This window comes from Thermobia domestica, chromosome 16 (genome assembly GCF_964235325.1).
Source record: "Thermobia domestica chromosome 16, izTheDome1.hap1.1, whole genome shotgun sequence".
In the NCBI taxonomy this organism is placed as follows: Eukaryota; Metazoa; Arthropoda; class Insecta; order Zygentoma; family Lepismatidae; genus Thermobia; species Thermobia domestica.
In genome coordinates, this window is record NC_137469.1 from 32683482 (window position 1) to 32704027 (window position 20546).

Genomic DNA, 20546 nt, shown 5'->3' on the forward strand with positions numbered 1-20546 from the left:
AAATTTTTAAGTAACGTACCTAGTTTGCGTTACTTTTTTCGCGTTACATTTCGGATGAGTAACTACAATATATGTATACTTTTTTTCGGAAATAAATGTTTCTTTCCTGTAAGTGAATTTCTCAGAATGAAACAATCGAGCATGAACTACCTATGTCAGTGACCAACAGTCACAGACACACAGAGAAACAGATAAGTTCGTAGTGCCACTTGCTGTTTTTTGAAGATGAGGACAACCTTAGGGAAATCACGTATACTGATTGCAAGCACCCGGAAGATTTTGTCGTAGATTTTGACAGCTCCAAATCAATACATTCAGTGAGTGAACTAGAAGTGCAATGATACCGGTAGTCTATTTTACTTTGATTGGTGTTGTTTTTATAAAGATGTAGAACGAAAATATTTTACCGTTCGAACATTTTACTCAACTCTTAAGAATACTTTTTTCTTAAGAGCTGAGGATGATGGTGGACAGAATTTAAAAGTAAAGTGTCTGAAGTGCTCCGGCGGAAAATATTTATCAACAACTAGGGTGCCATAATTAACGATTTACAGTAAGGGTTTAATATGAATAAACTGTGTTCTGATGAGCAGGCCTACTTTATTACTAGAAAATAGTTTGCTGATGGTATGTAATATTGGAGTTCTTTCAGATCAGTTTGCTTATCCTACAGTCCCGTTGATTATAGAGTAGTGTAATGTTTCTCTATATTCTTTATTTTTAATTTTACATAACAACATTGTTATTATTATATAATTAGTTTAGCAGAATAATAAGCAACCATTTTTTTCTAACGCTAAGGGATGAGCACGAGTCAAGCTAAAACTCGACTCGACTCGAATTCAAGTCGAGTTTCGAGTCAAGTCAAGGGTAATATCCTCGAGTCGAGTTCCGAGCTGATTCAGTTTTTCGCGTCAATTTTCGAGTCCAGTCGAGTTTGATAAATGGCTCGTTCGTTTTAAGTCGCCTTGAAATCATGGCCTGATTACACTGGAATTGAAAGCCATGAGAAATGTAAGCTAAACAGTAATATGGAATACTTTTAGTTTTGCTCACGAGAGGGGACACTACTTGCATCTAGTCTCGTCTCGATAGCGAGACCACAAGAGATTTTTTATAACAAGCTCAGCTCGGCTCGGCTCAACTGAGAAGATGGCTCGAGCCGGCTCACTTGGGGTGAACCATCGCCTCGAGTTGGCTTGGTAGGGATGAGCCATTTGCTCGGTTCGGCTCAACTGAGCCGAGGGCTCTAGCCGAGTCGGTTTTGTAAGCTGTTGGCTCGGCTCACTTCTCGGTTCGGGTCGATAGTGAATGAGCTGTGAGCCAAGCTGCTCGAGTCATTGACAATTCTAAACCCAGGCCGAGCAGTTTTGAAGATATCTGGCCAGTGCCCTATAACTTTTAACAGTGTTTGGCTCGAGCCCGAATACTCAAAACCCTCAACCCAAATTTAGAAGCTCGTGAACAATGTCCTTGACTCCTAGACTTCACGGCTACCGAGGTTGGCAATCAACTAGTTTTTTTAGTATTCAAATACAAACCGCCTATCTTTCTTTTTGTTGTTATAATTATTATTAATAATAATAATAATTATAATAATTATTATTATAATAAGTTGTAGTAGTGTAATTGATAATAATTATACTGTCTATGCAATATACTTGAAGAATGTACTCGAAACTACACACCGGATTTGGCTCGAGTTGACTCGAAACTCGACCCCAATTCAAGTCGACCTGGAGGAAATTTTTCGAGTCGAATTCTCGGGTCGAGCTCAAAGATGTCTGTTTCTAGTCGAATCGAGTGTCAAAGAAAACTCGCTCGTGTCCATCCCTACGAGTAACGCAGTATGGCATTTTATCAATGTTACATTATATGAAAATGTTCATATATCAAGTAAAAATTTGTCCTTGCATTTACATAAAGCGATTCAGAACGTGCAGTAATAATAATAATAATAATAATAATAATAATAATAATAATAATAATAATAATAATAATAATAATAATAATAATAATAATAGCGATAGTAATAGTAGTACGGAAAAATGAAGCCATATTTTTTTCACATTTTTAAAGTTTCGGACCTAAAAGTAACGCGTTAGTAACGCGTTACTTTCGAAGTAAAGTAACAGTTACTTTTTGGGGGCAAGTAACGTGTTACTAACGCGTTACATTTTAAGAGAAAGTAAAGTAACTTGTAACGCGTTACATTTTTGCAAGTAACTTACCCAACACTGATTAAACCACATTGGATTCAATCAATCATCAAGGTTAATCCACACAGGATTCCGTCAATCACCTAAATTAATCCACACAGAATTCCATCAATCACCTAGATTAATCCACTTAAAATGCATAACTCATCTAGATTACTCCATATAGCATTCCACAACTCATCTAGTTTAATCCACATAGGGGCTGCAGTGGCTCAGTGGTTGATCGTTCAGCTCTGGTGAATGGGGTCCTTGGTTCGGTCCCAGCTCTCGCCAAGTGAGCTTTGTAGTGGATAAACACTGAGTGCGTGTGTTTTCTCAGGGTTCTCCCGTTTCCTCCCACTTTCTTCATTCCACCATTTCATTCATTTCTCATCATCATCGTGTCCTTTAGCTTATCCAGCATAATCGTGGGACGTAAAACTTAAAGATTTCATTTTATTTAATTCACATAGGATTCCATAAATCATCTAGATTAATCCACTACTCCATTCTAAATATTTCAGATAACTTTATTACGACTTCCGTTAACATAACTATCAAGTTTCCAACTATTTTCGTAATGTCACACATAGCAACAATTTTCCTTAAAGTTATGTCTGAGATACACATTTTCTATCCACTACTAACTGCATTCCGACATCGAAAACATTATAGCCTCTCATATCTGAACTTAAACTGAGGGTCTCCTTCTATATAGCCTTGCTGCTGACGAAGGATGTAAATATAAATCAACCAATCAAAGACATTTTCTTTCTGCAGAATATGAAAATTTCAAGACGAGATTTTTTTTTTTTTTTTTGTCAGTATTCCAGATATTTGATTATCTAAACACAAAATGTTCAAAGTTTAAAATGACAAATGTTTCTAGCGGAGGAAAGTTTTATCCCATCCTCTAGTACTTGCCTTGTGAAAGTTTTATTTCTTGTTTTCTTGTTTGGATTTTGGTGCTCCTTGTCAACACCGTGGCTGTAAAAAACATTAGAACTACTGTTTTAATGCTAGACTTGAATTGCATTAACGCCGATCAGCAATAGAACCCAAATGAAAGACAGAAAGAGGAAAATGAAAGCTTTACACGTTTTCCCTGCCACTTTTCTCTAGAAGTTTCGTAAATTACTGACAGCGAAGTTTTTTTTTTTTTTTTTTTTTAATAGACTGTTCAATGTTAATATCCAAGATCATTTATGTAGCATAAAAAATTAACAACCGGACGATAGACTTTCACACACCATAAACTTAAACCTGTAGATATTTGGCCTATAAGAAAATACTAAACTGTTTTGTTGTATAACATTGACTGAAGTGTCCGTTCTTCGCACGGAAGAATAGGTTTATGGAAAATTTTTGAATTTTCTTCTCACATGCCTTTATGATGCGTATTTGATTCAAAATGAAATGATCAAACATAGTTCAACTTCAGTGCTGATAATGTGAACAAGTAGCAATATCACATGTATACCACGTGAAGGAGTTTGGTTTTTAATGGTGTGATATTTTTCAATTATTATTCAAACCGGAAGTGGTAGTATGGTGAAATCGGAATTCCCATGATTATGTCCGTTAGGCCAAGGGAAACGGTGTTTGAGACTTAAAAATGGAAATAAAAAGTATCCTTGTGAATTTTAATCGATTAAAGAAAACACCTTCTCTCAGCCTATTAGGGATCAACTCTATAAGAGATCAACGTTTAAACCGGAAGTGGTACATTTCTGCCACTTCCGGTTTTAATAGGCAGATTAGTGTGGAAATGGAATATATTTTTGAGACGCTTAAATGACAGGGAACTGTTTCTTGCTATCTATTACAGCTTTGGTTCTATGTCTATTAATGTCCAAACCAGAAGTGGTTGATGTGTGCTACTTCCGGTTTGAATAGAGAGTTAAGAGAATATATGATATCTATTCTTAGAACGGTAAATCGATTCCAAAAAAAATACTTCTCGTAATCTATTATTATTTTTGTTGTATTTCTAGATCAATATTGAAACTAGAAGTTGTAGTGAATTTCAACCTCTTCCGGTTTAAGTAAAGAGTTAATGATGGAGACAATGTATTTTTGGAACACTTAATCGATTGCAGAAATTCACTTGTCTATCTATTTGCTCTACAGTTCGTGATCAACGTTCAATCCAAAAGTGGTTAATTTTTACCACGTTTTTTAAAATTTAATATCGGGTCTAAAAATCAACTCGATTCCTAGCTTTTTAATCTTCAAATTCTGACTGAATTTGATGATGATTCGACCCAATAGCTCTCGAGATTTTTGTCTCCCGGACAGTCGGACGGACTAACGGACATGGTAAATACAGTGTGTTCTACAAAGGAGTTTACACTATTTGAATATTAAAAACAGAAAAGGTATTAAAGATAACCTGATCAATTATTATTCTTTGGCGCTCTTATGACTACTGTGTGTAGCCATTCATTTGTTTATGTTTTCTTTCTCATTCATTTGTTTTGTTTTTCTTCTATTTTTAGTCCTGTTGCCAGTAGCGATAAGTAATTGACAATATTGCTGGTAATTTTTCCTTTCAGCAGCAAAAATAGATTTTAAAGTGTTTCTGGAAAATGTGAGAACATGAAAGAAGTGCAGAGACGATGGCGGGTAGAATTTGATACTACGCTACCATCACGTGCAACAAATACGAAATTACGCGACAAGTTTGAGAGGGAAGGAACTGTGTGTGAACTGAAGAAGGAACGGTGTGACAAGAGAAAAAACAGTAGTGGAAAGAGGAGAGTGCAAGAAATGTTACAAACTTTCACAAGATCTCGTGAGAAGTCCATGCGGCAAGCTTCGCGTGAATTATGTGTAAGCAAAAAGCCAATATTCACCGCATTTTAAAGCAAGCACAGTGGAAACCCTACATTCCCAGATTACTTCACACAATCAATGAGGATTCGGATAGGCGTTTTAAATTTTATGAATGAATTTACGATAATGAATAGTTGACTGATTTCATTATTTGGTCTAATGAGATGACTTAAATTGAATGGAAGCATCAATCACCAAAACTGTGTGTACTGGGCAAGAGATAATCCCCATGTTATGGAAGAACGAGCTGTTAATCTTCCTGGAGGATGGAGAACACGATGGAACAGTGATAAGTGTAGGGTACAGGATCAGGAAGTCGCGGTCGGAAAGAGGGACTGCCGCCGTCGACAGTGGCGGACCGCCGGAGGCAGCCGGCACCCGTCCGCGGCGGCACGACGATCTACTTGTTCAAATTTTTTTTTGCCGAGGCGGTAAGCGATCGAAAATCGTAAAATAAAATGCCCTTTGCCGACTGTTGCCGAAAGTCAGTCGGCAAAACAGTCGGAAAGGCCTCTTTCCGACCCTCTGCCGACTCCTTATGCCGGCCTCTTTTCAAAGGCGACGCCAGCACATTTACTGCGCCTTTACGGCTGTTTGCCGACTGCTCAGCAAGACAACTTTCCGACGGCGGCGCCAGCGCATGTAATGCTCATTTCTGCCTTTTTGCCGACTCCTCGGCAATGCAACTATTCGTCCCGGTCGAAAATTGCGCTGAAAGACGCCGGCGTCCGGCGTCGGCAATCCGACTGCGGCATCTGGTCGGCATGGACAAATTGTCCGACTGTAGGTGGCAGAATCCTGATGGGGGGGGATTGTGCCAGCTGTTAATGAACTATTTCCAAATGAAGATTTTTTTCGACAAGACGACGCACCACCACATTACCATCGAGACGTTCGGCAATTTCTGAATGAGACTTTTTTTGGCAGTGGAGAGCTTCTGTAAAAAACTGACTACGCCACAAAACCACGTATACTGGATCCCATGAGAAACGTGAAGATACCTGTAAATCCATTCCAATGGAAACTCTATCACATGGTTGTCGGTCTGTTTCACAACGTTGCCAACGATATATTGCTGCCATTTTTGAACAAATTCCACTTTAGAACAATATTTAATATTTTGAACATCAGTGATACTTTGAACATCTTTGTGACTTAAAAAATATGTTTTGTTTATTTTAGTTCGAGTTATTAAAGTTCAAACATTGTAAATCCTTTTGTGTGACACCCTATTTAAAGGAGATTTGGTGAACAAATTTCTTAAAAAGTCATTTCAAGAGCGAATCAGCCAGTATTCTCTGCGAAAAAATAAACTCCGTTTCCTCTCATAGAATAAACACTGCAAGCAAAGTGTGATGATAAAAACGCAGGTCAATCCAAACTGACAACTGTGTTCAAAAATTCACTTTAAAAGCGTTAACCGTTTCCTCATTTTCGTCATTTTATGAATGCAAAGCGCAAAATCAAAATATTAAAATTGACAGAGTTGGAAACATTCTCATGAATAATGTCCACAGCATATATGACATGTCTTTGAAACTATGGAATTATATACATTATGTCACGATGGTAAAACATTACAGCATATTCATATGATTGTTGTTTAATTTTGACCAGAAACACTCAGGGACGTCATTTAGGGGGGAGGACAGGGCAATTATCTCCCCAAGAGTTTGAGGAATACATAGTGGGGGATCCAGGGGGCGATCGTCCCCCAGAAGAGAAAGCTTTCTTATTTTATGTATATAAATAAAACCCATCCCAGAGTTTGAAGCTCTTAAAAGTAGCTGTAAGTAGCAGTATGACAACCCACCGCCCCCTTCAGAAGTCGGTCCTGGATTTTCCCCTGGGAAAAATGAAATCTTTGAGTTTTACGTCCAACGTTTATGCCGGTTAGGCTAAAGGAGACGGTGATGATGAGTAATGAATGAAATGAAGAAAGTGGGAGGAAACGGGAGAACCCCGAGAAAACCCACGCAAACGGTGTTTGTCCACCACAAAGTTCACTTGGCGGGGGCTGGGATCGAACCCGAGACCCCCAGCACCAGAGGTGAACGCTCTACCACTGAGCCACCGCGGTCCCTTTGCCCCTCTAGTACTAAACGTGAAAGTCTTTTATCGATGGTGCTCTTGCCCCTCTCAAGCAAAGGTTGAAATGACGCCCCTGGAAACACTGCTATGATGTCAATCAAGGAGACAATACTTTCCATTCCATATTACCTCGGAAGTGTCTTGAAGGTTTGCTCCCAAGAATACTTCCGCTTGCCAGGTAAGCTATAAGACATAACTTCTAGACTTCATTTTCATAAACCACCAGTAATTGACATTCCACCATGAGGTTTACAAACTTGATTCACAAACCACTTTGCTTTTGAAGATTGGTCAACTGCATCAACTTCAGCCTGCCTACCAATATGATAACATTATCATTGGAATTTAACCCATCAAAATAATTATAATTGCTTCTTTCTTTCCAGATGGGAAGTCGGGTGAATATCAGGAAATAAAAGGCCAATTTCCAGGAGTGAAATTTTTCAGCAACGGCTCTTTGATGCTGCAGAACGTTAAGGAAAGTGAAGAGGGTTACTATTTGTGTCAAGCAACTAATGGAATTGGTACAGCTCCTGGGAAACTTGTTCATCTTACAGTAAATTGTAAGTATTATTATTATTATTATTATTATTATTATTATTATTATTATTATTATTATTATTATTATTATTATTATTATTTTAAAAATCATTTATATATGTTCTGTTGTTGATGAATTGTAGATGCAATATACGAGATATGTGCGAAAAGTATGTTCTCCCCATTTATACATGTGTAGCAACTGTTACTTTACAATATATCTAAGAATACAAGATATAGATATAACTTACAGTAGTATTTTTTCCACCACCAGTAGTATCAAAGCACTTGTGTTCAGTCGTGGTATCAGCTTCTAGAACGAACGTCATACGCCTCCTTCTTTTGAACTTTTCGATGAAGGGGAATGCGTATGCCACTCTTGAAGCGGTCATTGTTCCGGATTTGGAGTATGATAACAGACCCATATTTCATCGCCCGTCATAATGTTGTACAGAAACGGAATCTTTTATTTTCTGTGTTACGATCAAATGTGTAACTGATCCGTTTCTTTCTGTGTTCGCCAGTCAATTTTTTAGCATCCATTTTGTACATAATATATCTAAACATTGTGTCACAGCTTCGTGAAATACGGGGTTTTCCAAAATGATTAATGGGGTTACAAACAAGCACTATATTTTATATAATGAAGATACACACATACAAATATGAGAATGTCAGAAAATTTCAGATAGCTCACCGAGTTTGATTGTAAACTATTAGGTACAAATGTTCAATGTGCTCTCCTTTGGCAATTTTGCAGATATCTATGCAGTAGTCCATTTCCTGCAATACGCTGCCAAGTATGTCAAGTATAACACTGTGGATGGTGTTGGTTATGCACGCCTTTAATTCGTCAATTGTACGCGGTAATGGAGAATAGTAAAATACATCTTTTACGTAGGTCCAGAGAAAAGTCGCAAGGATAAAGGTCTGGGAAACGTGGCGGCCATGCTAGAAGTTTGCCGTCATCATCACTTCTATATTCAATCTAGTGGCGTCATTTCAAGAGGACAATGGACAATTGCCGCCCCCTTGTATTAATAAGTTGTATGCTAATAAACTAATGAAAAATGTGGAACTTTTATGTCAGTGGACAATCTTGGCCCTCCCTGGTAAAATCTGAAATGACGCTATTGGTGGTAGTTTTTCTGTTCAAGATGATCTCATCTCGTTGTGCACAATAAATGTGCATGTAGGTCAGTAAGTATTACTATCTTCATCTAGTTGATGAAATTACCACCCGGTCAACATATCAAGGAAAATGAATCCCGTAACCGTTTCCTTCATGAAAAAAGAAGGATCCGTAAACCTTATCTCTTGACACAGTTCAATATTCATTCACTTTAAGGAGTCTCGAACTAACTCAACAAACTCGTACAGATTTTCCGTTCCCCAAATCCGCACATTGTGTGCATTTACTTTTCCACTTACATGAAATGTCGCCTCGTCTGTAAAAGCCAGGATCTCGGAAAAATATTGTTATTCTTGGCCATGAACACCTACATATCAGCACAGAAATTTTCCTGTACATGGCGGTCGTCAGGTATTGGCATCTGAGTGAGACTTGTTTCATGGATAGACGTTTACATAGAATACGTCATAAAGCTGTACATTGAATTACAAGTTCCAGCAGCAATCTATTTCTTCGGGCTTCGTAAGTAGGCTGCACGAACTCGTTCCACAACATCTTGAGACGCTGAAGGTTTATCTCTGCTTTTGCTTTGCCAATGCAACTTTTTCCTTGAACTGTGCGTACCACCTTCTAATAGAATTTCCAGACGGCGCATCTTTCCTATAACATGTAAGAAAATGTCGTTGCACAATTCTGACGGATATTCAAGGACACAAAAAGCCTTTTCACTAACAATGTCAGCCACGCTGCACAACTGTCGCCTAGCGGTATAACCTGGAAACAGATATTGAAACAAATGACGAACAAGAACCTGTTCAGTTATATTACACTTATATGCGCTTTCGTTAACTGTGCCAAACACCCAGATTTAATTATGAAACCCCGACAATCATTTCGGAAAACCATGTGTAGTCCTCGATATCTCGAGTAGGCTCCAATGCAACTCTCGAATCGTCACGTACCGTCTTTAGCGCACTTCATTTAGGAGAATTTTGAATCTGCGTTGTCATTTAATACACTTCCAACTATCAGAAATACTGTCATATATATGAGAGTGAAAGTTCAGGTCTGAAGATCGACGTCAGTGTTGCCACTGTAAATCTTCTTATTCCACCTAGCGACTATGATGTACCAAATCCATGGTTTGGAACCATATAGTTTTATTCTTTGTTACGCTCTTCAAAGTTACATTTCACGTTATAGTTCTCCAATCGATTATTCAAATGTAATAGGGAACATCCTACGAAAGAGACCATGTTGTATCAAGAGCGCCGATTTCTCTGTAACTCTGCGGAGACCCATTCAGATGTGTGTCTGGTTGCAGACAAGGGTCAAAGAAGGCATATATGAGGATTTTTAATACAAATTGAATTCAAATTATGCCAAATATCTTATATCCATAAAAAAAAATACATATAACCATTAAAATTCATATAAAAATACATATTAGTAAAAATACATGCGGGCCCACGTGAGCATTGAGGACTTTGTATTGCATAATGGTCTAAAAATGGCTTACCACTTCTTATACTACACAGTAAGTTATTGATACTAACTTACTATACTCCTTCGTCTAAATGGTTAACATGTTTACCTTCTATGCAGGAAACCCGGACTTGATTTCCGAGTAGAGTTAATTTTGTACAGGTCTCACGTTTAGTTGTATAATCATTGTCGTACGTCTTCGGTGTTCAAAGTGTTAAACTCTAAACCAACAAGTAAATATTAAAAGTGAATAAATTTTGTTTATTTTCAGCTGCTCCCTACTTCCCTAATCAACCTCGGTTGGTGACAGTGAAAGAAGGGGATTCTGCGATTCTTAGATGCGAGGTTGTTGGAGACTCACCTTTGAACGTTACATGGATGAGGGGAAAAGAGATATTTAACTCTGCTTTTAACTACAGGTAATTGCAAATTAACAGTATTTAATGTTACTGGATCAATATAAGCTATCATTCATACATAGTTACTCATCACGAGCAGTTACTCGTCTTTAAAAATGTTAACTATAAAGCAGTATGCGATTTATCTTTTCCTCAGAGGAGATGATTTTAACAATCTTATATGTGTTGGCAAATATGAGGGTCATCCAGAAAGTAAGGGCTGTTTAATTATGCAAAATTTAAAACATAATATTTCTGGGAGGGAAACAATTCAGTTATATACCTATAACCGTCACCAGGTTATAGAATATTTTTTGTGAACGCTTTGTACAGTTTGGAAAGACAGTAATTATTTTTTTTTCGGTTTATACTTTATTCTGCGACACAAATAAGTTCTTTCTTTGGTGGGAATTGCTTCTTTCTCACTTAATTGAACGAAAATGTCTTTTATCGTTTTTTCATATATATATCTAAAACGTTAGTTTGTAGTGAGAACATTTCAGTGAGCGACGAAGCTTCTCAGTGTTTCTCCCTAACTTAGTAATATGCAAAATCTATGTTCTGTGGTTATTTGGAACTGAATTAAGTGTATTCTCCAATCATTTATGGAAATACTGTGACCCCAAAGCACACACCAGGTGTCTTGAGCACCAGGGCGACGCCAGCCACATCGCTTTAGCAGTTCGTTATCTGAATGATCCCACAGTCGAGCTATCGCAATGTTTTGTGCGTGGTGGCCAGTGGACTAAAATTAACGTCAACTCTTTTTTTTACGTTCTATTTACATGTACATGCAGGCGATTACAAATAAATTGACAAACGAATAGCAACCCGACTAGAATCCAGGCGATTACATACCTGAGGTTTCCCTTACTTCTCTACATAAGCACCACAATCATTTAAACATTTATCATATCTTTTCACGAACTTCAGAATTAAATGTTATACTCTTCTGCTGCCAGTTCATTAAATCAGGTGGTCACTGTATTCAAACAAAAAAAAAAAACGTTCGCCCATTTCCGCCGCGCAGCTCCGAGTCTTGCTCCTAGCGATTTCCATCTTTTTCCTAAGCTGAAAGAGTTTCTGGATGGTAAATGTTATTAAAGTGCTGAAGAGTTGGAGAACGTAATGACCAGATTGGCTTAATAAACTAGCGGCTTAAGAGTATAACATGAGAATTCTGAAGCTCTTGAACAGATACAACAAATGTTTAAATGAAGGTGGGGATTATGTAGAGAAATGAAAGAAGCTTCAGGTATGCGACAGATTTTTTTTTCAATAAATATTCTGTTTTTAATTTTGTATAATTAAACAGTCTTTATTTTCTGGATGACCCTCGTAGCTCCCCAGAAAATTATTCAGTAATAGGTATTATTAATTTAATCCGTGCATGAATTATCAATTTTACTTACACATTGTATGCTTAAAACAGGGCATAAAATCTTAGAATCCAAATGAAATAAATTATCTGATAATTGTTTTCTTAAATAAATAGTATATTTACAATGCCAATGTATGTGTGCATGTCAGAGATATAGTTTCGAGTGCCGCTCCTGTTATTATCCTCAATAGCTTAATATAAGAAGAATAATGAAATCACAGAGCTCACATACATATTGGCCCATAAATAACAGTATATAAAACACTAACCATGGGTGACTAATAGTGTACGGTACCACTTACGTGCACCGAAACTATCACAGAAAGCAAATAAACATAACCAGAACGGTTTGAGATATCAAACTGCTGTAAATTGATATTTTTAAGTTTATTGAAAACAATGTACATGAGTGAATGTGTTACTTACTTAAGGTGTTTTCTTTTTAAAACCATCACATTTTCAATCCCTTGTAACTTTGTTCCTATATCTTCGAAATGCATTATATTCTGGACCGGATTTACGGAAGTGTAACGCTGTGTACATACACAGGTCGGCATTTTTTTAAAATGAGTACCAATTTCATAATGCTGTTTCTTACATAAACTTAAATGATGAAACTCTCTCTACTCTGTAATATTAAACGAAGGGAAGTTAAATAAAAATAAACTTGAATATTTTAAATTGGCAAGCTATCTGTAATGCTTTGCAACAGTTTTCCCAATGATGACAACCAAAAAGGGCTTGTATAGAAACCAAGTCAAAGGTATTTTTTAAAAAAAGGCTCTTAAAGTATCCTCCTCCTCCATAGAAGCCCGTAACACTATTTAACCATAACCGATTTCGTTGATTGGTGCTTAACATCTCTTTTCAATATAAAGGCTATATGAGACTGAACTCATTGTTTAAACCGCCAAACTACCGAATCACTACTCTTTTTATTATTTTTTTAATTAGAAACAAGAACATAGGAACACATGGACAGAAAGCACATTTCGACCACGAAGTGACCTCTTAGTCAACTCGACTTTATATAAACATCACAATCAATGAAGTCAGAACGATTTATGTATTCACAATTTCATTTTTACATATGCCCCTCATTCTTTCTTTGTTTCTCATTATTGTATCCAGGATGTCAGTAAAACAAGAAGCTACCTCGAACGGTATCATTTCTAAGTTGCACATCAATCATGCATTACCCTCGGATAGCGGTGGATATGTGTGTCACGCAAGCAATGTCTATGGCAGAGATCAACAATTACACCAGCTTCAAGTACAAGGTAAACTGCTGACTTCTTCTTCTTCTTTAATCTGTACGTGTAAGATACGAGATAATAAAATTCTAAACTATATGAATTAAATCTATACAGACTACCAATAGAACATAATCTATAAAAGTATTCAGAGAGGAACTCTTTCAAAAGTAAAACTTTATTTGTAGTTGTTATGTGTATGTTTCGTTATTCCGACACTGCACGGCAATTTTTGCACATAAATTCTGAACACGAACTACTTGTTGAAACTAGGAAACAAGAGCTTTACTTCTGATTGCTGGTTTTACTGGAGCTTTTTTCCTGAATCAGCAAGATGTGAAAACTGAAATAATAATTTCTTTCATAACTATTTATTACTTTAGACAACAATTAAGTTACAATATACATTGCCAGTATCAATAAATCTACATGTATGAGAATTGCAAAACATGACATGTACATTTATACAGACAAGCAAATAACAATCTTATGAATTAAACCTATACAAGGATGGCAAGACATGACACGTACATTTATACAGACAAGCAAATAACAATTTTATGAATTAAATCTATACGAAGATGACAAAACATGACATGTACATTTATTCAGACAAGGAAATTACAACCTCATGAATTAAATCTATATGAGGATGGCAAAACATGACATGTACATTTATACAGACAAGCAAATAACAATCTTATGAATTAAACCTATACAAGGATGGCAAGACATGACACGTACATTTATACAGACAAGCAAATAACAATTTTATGAATTAAATCTATACGAAGATGACAAAACATGACATGTACATTTATTCAGACAAGGAAATTACAACCTCTTGAATTAAATCTATATGAGGATGGCAAAACATGACATGTACATTTATACAGACTACCAAATAACAATCTTGTGAATTAAACCTATACAAGGATGGCAAGACATGACACGTACATTTATACAGACAAGCAAATAACAATTTTATGAATTAAATCTATACGAAGATGACAAAACATGACATGTAAATTTATTCAGACAAGGAAATTACAACCTCATGAATTAAATCTATATGAGGATGGCAAAACATGACATGTACATTTATACAGACAAGCAAATAACAATCTTATGAATTAAACCTATACAATGATGGCAAGACATGACACGTACATTTATACAGACAAGCAAATAACAATTTTATGAATTAAATCTATACGAAGATGACAAAACATGACATGTACATTTATTCAGACAAGGAAATTACAACCTCATGAATTAAATCTATATGAGGATGGCAAAACATGACATGTACATTTATACAGACTACCAAATAACAATCTTATGAATTAAACCTATACAAGGATGGCAAAACATGACACGTACATTTATACAGACAAGGAAATTACAACCTCATGAATTAAATCTATACGAAGATGACAAAACATGACATGTACATTTATTCAGACAAGGAAATTACAACCTCATGAATTAAATCTATATGAGGATGGCAAAACATGACATGTACATTTATACAGACAAGCAAATAACAATCTTATGAATTAAACCTATACAAGGATGGCAAGACATGACACGTACATTTATACAGACAAGCAAATAACAATTTTATGAATTAAATCTATACGAAGATGACAAAACATGACATGTACATTTATTCAGACAAGGAAATTACAACCTCATGAATTAAATCTATATGAGGATGGCAAAACATGACATGTACATTTATACAGACAAGCAAATAACAATCTTATGAATTAAACCTATACGAGGATGGCAAAACATGACATGTACATTTATACAGAAAAGCAAATAACAATTTTATGAATAAAATCTATACGAGGATGACAAAATATGACATGTATATTTATTCAGACAAGGAAATTACAACCTCATGAATTAAATCTATACGAGGATTGCAAAACATGACGTTATTTCTTGGCCATATTCTAATTTTTCACTCTGGTAGTTGTTCAAATTGATATATATATCCTGAAAAAGTTGATAACGGTTTAATTAAAGTCTCCCTATTTAGCAGTATATATACATATTTCCTTTTCACTAGTGAACTGAAAGTATTATTTTAAATTTAATTCATAAGGTTGTAATTTATTTTCCTGTGCAAATATACATATCATGTTTTGCAATCCTCGTATAGATATATAACTTGATAACGTATGTAATAGGTAGAATGATATTTGAAATGAAAAGAAAAAAGAACTGTGTGTTTATCTAAAGTGCATTACTCACCCAAACATTTTAGCTTTTATGCAACCCAGTGGTATATTCTGTAGGAATGACTCAAGTATTTTCGTCACTTCTGATGACAACGAAAGTGCAAGGGTACGAAAATTGCAATTTCAGTTGTAAACAGTATGGGTATTATTTAAAAAAGAAAAGCACTGACCGATGTATGATTTATATTATTTCAACAAAATACTTTTCCTTACTTCTCTTATCTTTGATCTATTTTATTTTTTAATCCAAAATTATAATTTTGTCTTCCGTTATAAAATTCATAGGTCAACACAAAGTAGAATCATTGTAAATTTCATATTTAATATTTTTCTCTAGAACTCACGAGAAACATATGGCATCGAAAGTACTAGCGGAAGTACTTCATACTTTACCTATCAATTCGATGATTATCTATAAATAACTGTGATAATGTGGATTTCAATATTAAACGTGTGTATAAATGTTGGATCAGTATTCCTCAAAGACATGATTAATCAGAGGTTTCTTTATTTATAACAATATGCGTCGCAGAAATAGGAATACAAAGTAGAAACTGGATCCAGTTGGCTAAGGATAGAAGTTAATGGAGAGCTTTTGTAAATGCGGCATTAAACCTTAAGCCATAGAGTTAGTTAGTTATAATAATATGCATTAATATTCAGTATAATTTTACCAAAAAAATAGACGTTTTCTCTTTCTAGATTATCAGAGGTGATGACACGAAATGATCTAGTAATGACTGTTTTCTCATACAGAGTTTAATATATCTTAAAGCTTGGACAATGTAGATATCAATTATCATTGAAAAAAAAAGATTTCAAGAATTTATTTTTATTATTATTATTTACCACAAGCCACATTCAATTATTTAAGTCACCTACTTGTTCTTCTTCCTAGAGCCTCCTAGACCACCAGCTGATTTGGAGAGCACCATGGTGAGCAGTAGAGCTGTTAAAATCCAATGGCGCCACTCTTCAGAAGATTATAGCATTGTTTCAAAGTATATAATACAGCATAAAATTTCCGGAGGTAAGGGTACTACAACTTAAACCAGATATATTTCTTTCTAACATGGATAACCGTAGAGAATAGGTATAGTTTATCTCGAATATTTAATATTTATAAACATTTAACATGAAAGAAATGGAAAAAATATAATTTTTGAACCAGAATATGTAAATACGATGGTCGTCCAGAAAATAGTAAGAACATTTTGGTGTCAAACAACAAACGATTTTGCGGGAAGATTTATGATACAGAATTTGCACGCTTTACTTTAATTTAATTTACAAAATTTAATCAATGTACAATCAACACATTCATTATACACATTCAGGCACATACTACATCGTGATACTAGTTTTCATATACCGCTATTGTACTTTTGCTGGCAATAAAATCAACCACGTATGACAGTGTCTTTGAATTCATCAGCAATAGGGTTCTCATCTTGAATTTTAAGAAAATTTTCAACTTACCAAATTACGCCTTAAAGGGGTGCATTATATAGTGGGACACCAGATTATTCATAAATTCAATAAATATGCGACAGAAATTCATAGTAACATTTGTAAATTTCGACCCACGAGTGTACTATGATTATCAAGATATCAATATTTCTTTTTACGTTAGCTGCATTGAAATCACCACCAATCATGTTTGGCATGTTCAATAGTTTCTAACTTGTGTTCAGCAAGTTGGCGCTACGAGTTGTCTATTTCATGCAGACCCGTATCCAGGGGAGTCTAGGGGGACCGGGTCCCCCTAAATTTTTACTGCCCCCTAAAATTTTCACTATAGGCTTGCAAGTGAACTAAATATGGGGATGAACTATAATACGGTTGGATCCGGCTCCCCTAACTTCTACCGCCCCCTACATGTTTGGGCTGGCTACCGGCCTGATTTCATGTTTTTGGTTTAAATTTTCACCGCAAGTTTTATTCATGAATGCACATATCTCTTTATATTATTCTTAGTAAATTCTTCCATGTGGAAATTTGGGTATGAGAAAGCAACGATCTATATATGTTAGATAAGTATGTCCCACCTTAGGCTTGTCAAGAGGTGGCAACCTAATCAACAATAAAGAAATGCTGTATTTAGAACTACAACATTATGGGTTTTGGAAGAAGAATACGATTTTAATTACATTAATATTAATACTAAAACTGCTGCATATACTCTTTGATTACTATAATAACTACAAGGTATAATGTAGTTATGTAAAACACGAAGCATTCTTCTACGGTATACTTCCTTTTGTTACGGGAAGAATTAGTTGAAGGCAGTAGCATCTTTTCAGTTTTTGCCAGGAGGACACAAGATTGCCCACCGACGTAAGGATTTGACGTTCTTTATTAATATATTAGTATACAATTTATTAAAAAAAAAAAAAAAAAAAAACATATGTTTCTGAAACTCAGGGGTACAATTACCCCTGCCCTCCCCAAATGACGACTCTGACTAAAGGTATGGTATACTATAGAAAAAAGTAATCCCGTAGTAATAACTAGACATACTTCTTAAATGAGATAAATTGATTAATTTTTGTAATAATGATAAAATGAATTTTGCACTTACCAATTATTGCGTTTTGTATTAATTCATCTAAATCTTTTCGATATTTCTTACTATCTTCATCAGTAAAATTGGATCACTTATGGGCAAATCATTTCACTTTCCCAAAATGTCGTCTTGCACTTGTGTGTAAATGAAGAATGATGCGTAACAAATTTGATCATCAAGGTTTATGGCCTCATTCTTAAGTTAGGTATATGCAAAAATGCAGGATGACATGTTGAGAGGTGAAATGACTTGTCAACAAATTACCCAATTCTACTGATAAAGGTAATAGAAATTACCGAAACAGTTTAGATTAATTAAATACAGAATGCAATAATGGGTAACTGCAAAACTTAGCAGTATTATACATAGATATCAGTACTATACCATAATAAAATTAATCGATAGAATCTGTTTGTATTTATCTTAGAATCATGGGATAAAGCTTTAATGCAGGAACAACAGGGATCTGAGCAGACTTACCTTGTAGAAAATCTCCAGCCAGCGACGCAATACGTATTTCGTGTAATGGCTGAAGGACCAGTTGGTCGTAGTGAACCTAGTGCCGAGCTGCTGGTGACCACTGAGCCTCAAAGACCTGCAGGACCCCCACAACATCTAACTCTTCAGCCCATATCTTCTACAGCGATACGAGTCACTTGGTTACCACCTTTGAAAGAGGTACAACATGGTCGAATACAAGGATACTATGTTGGTTACAGAGAAGAAAGGTACGGTTTGGAAACAATATTTGTCTATCTTAATGTATTTTATTTCAAAGATTACTTTTATAAAGGATTTCAAAATAAAAATAATAAGAATTCAGCAAAATAAAACATGAATATGGCCCACCCGAAGATACTGTCCAAAAAAATCAAAATTTTGCCTAATCCAAATAAACTTGGAATGTTACAAAAACTAAAAATAAACACATACTGTTCAACTATCATAGATGTACATCACTAAGATAAATAAAACTATGAATAGACACACAGAGTAACTATAGATAAAAGATCCTTGTTATTTCAGTAGCACGTGTAAACGTTTATACTTTTTTAAGCTTTTTAAGCTTTTTCAAAATTATTCCGTAATGCTGTTACCAGAAACGCCTATAGTTGCTGTGGTACAATTGTCAAATAGAAATTATTTTTTTAAGTGTCTTTTGTATGGGAACTACAAACTTATCATTAAATACATGTCAATTTTATATATACTATTACATAGAACTTTGACAGGTCGTGTATCCGGTCGACAGGTCGTGGGCCGGATCCAAAGTTCTCTGAAGGGGGTGCACCAATAACTACCAGTGCATTTGAATTAAGTTTGAGGTTTTTAAATGCCTTTAGGCATCTGTGATGTGAATGAGAAATTCCTTTGGAAATGTTAAGTATCTGCTCTCTATGAATTCTTTTCCTTCAACCTTCAAAAAATTGACTTAAACTATTGATTTTGCAAAACTCACTGCTAGCTTTGGTTAGTGTATATTTACAACGAAGTGGACGTGCACGTGCACATTTGCACCCCCCCTAAATCCATATATATATCTATATATCTATCTATCTATATATATATATATATATATATATATATATATATATATATATATATATATATATATATATATATATATATATATGTGTGTGTGTGTGTGTGTGTGTGTGTGTGTGTGTGTACGTGTTTATGTTTATCCTTTGACTTTATTTAACTTACTTAGAAATTGATCTCAAATCAATTCTAATGAACCTTCATAAATATTTTTTCTTCAAAATACAGTAATTAAATGCTTCTTCATGTTATGTATAAATAAATAAATAAATAAAGGGAAAAGAAAGATGGGAAATATTGTTATTTCTTCACTAAAGCTGAAATATTCAAAAAATACCAAAATTTCCCAAGCAAAAAAGCAGTTTTTTGCTGAACCCTTGCATCTCCAATCTGAGGAGATCACGTTAGTCGCAGAAGACATGGCTGTGTATCCAATGTTCAATTCACTTTTAATTTCTCCGGCTTCTTTTAGATATTTATTTAGTTATACTTGCAACTTTTATCACATTCTGTGGGACATAATAATATGAAAGTTGATTATTATTTTATTTCTAATTTTTGTTAAATCATGGATGAAGATCTTTAAATAAAAGCACAATATGATCAGTGATATAAGTTCCACTACTATACAAGAATTATTTCACTTCTTTATCTGATTCCTATTCTCTTTAAACAATAATTTCGTTAGCTAAAGTAATGGTTAACTTCCTCGGGCTGATCCTTCAGAGATGCTATTTCATTCCATCTTCTTTTATGCCTTCTTAGCTTGTTATTATAAATTTCGATTATAAATGTCGATTTTCTGGATTACCAACAGAGCTAATATAACTAAAAGAATTAAAAGTTTTGTGAGTAAATTATTTATACTCCCAT

At 35.0% G+C, this 20546-nt stretch overlaps 1 protein-coding gene across 2 annotated transcripts in view; it reads left to right on the top strand.

The window, feature by feature from the left end:
• The window catches only part of Dscam2 (Down syndrome cell adhesion molecule 2), a 558607-nt gene that overhangs the window by 461322 nt on the left and 76739 nt on the right, over positions 1-20546 (top strand). For both annotated transcript variants that reach the window (XM_081742257.1, XM_081742256.1), the window contains exons 12-16: positions 7511-7687; positions 10553-10700; positions 13192-13340; positions 16464-16595; positions 18559-18859. In XM_081742257.1, coding sequence (XP_081598383.1) covers positions 7511-7687; positions 10553-10700; positions 13192-13340; positions 16464-16595; positions 18559-18859 — 907 coding nt within the window. The remainder of the gene's footprint in view (positions 1-7510; positions 7688-10552; positions 10701-13191; positions 13341-16463; positions 16596-18558; positions 18860-20546) is intronic.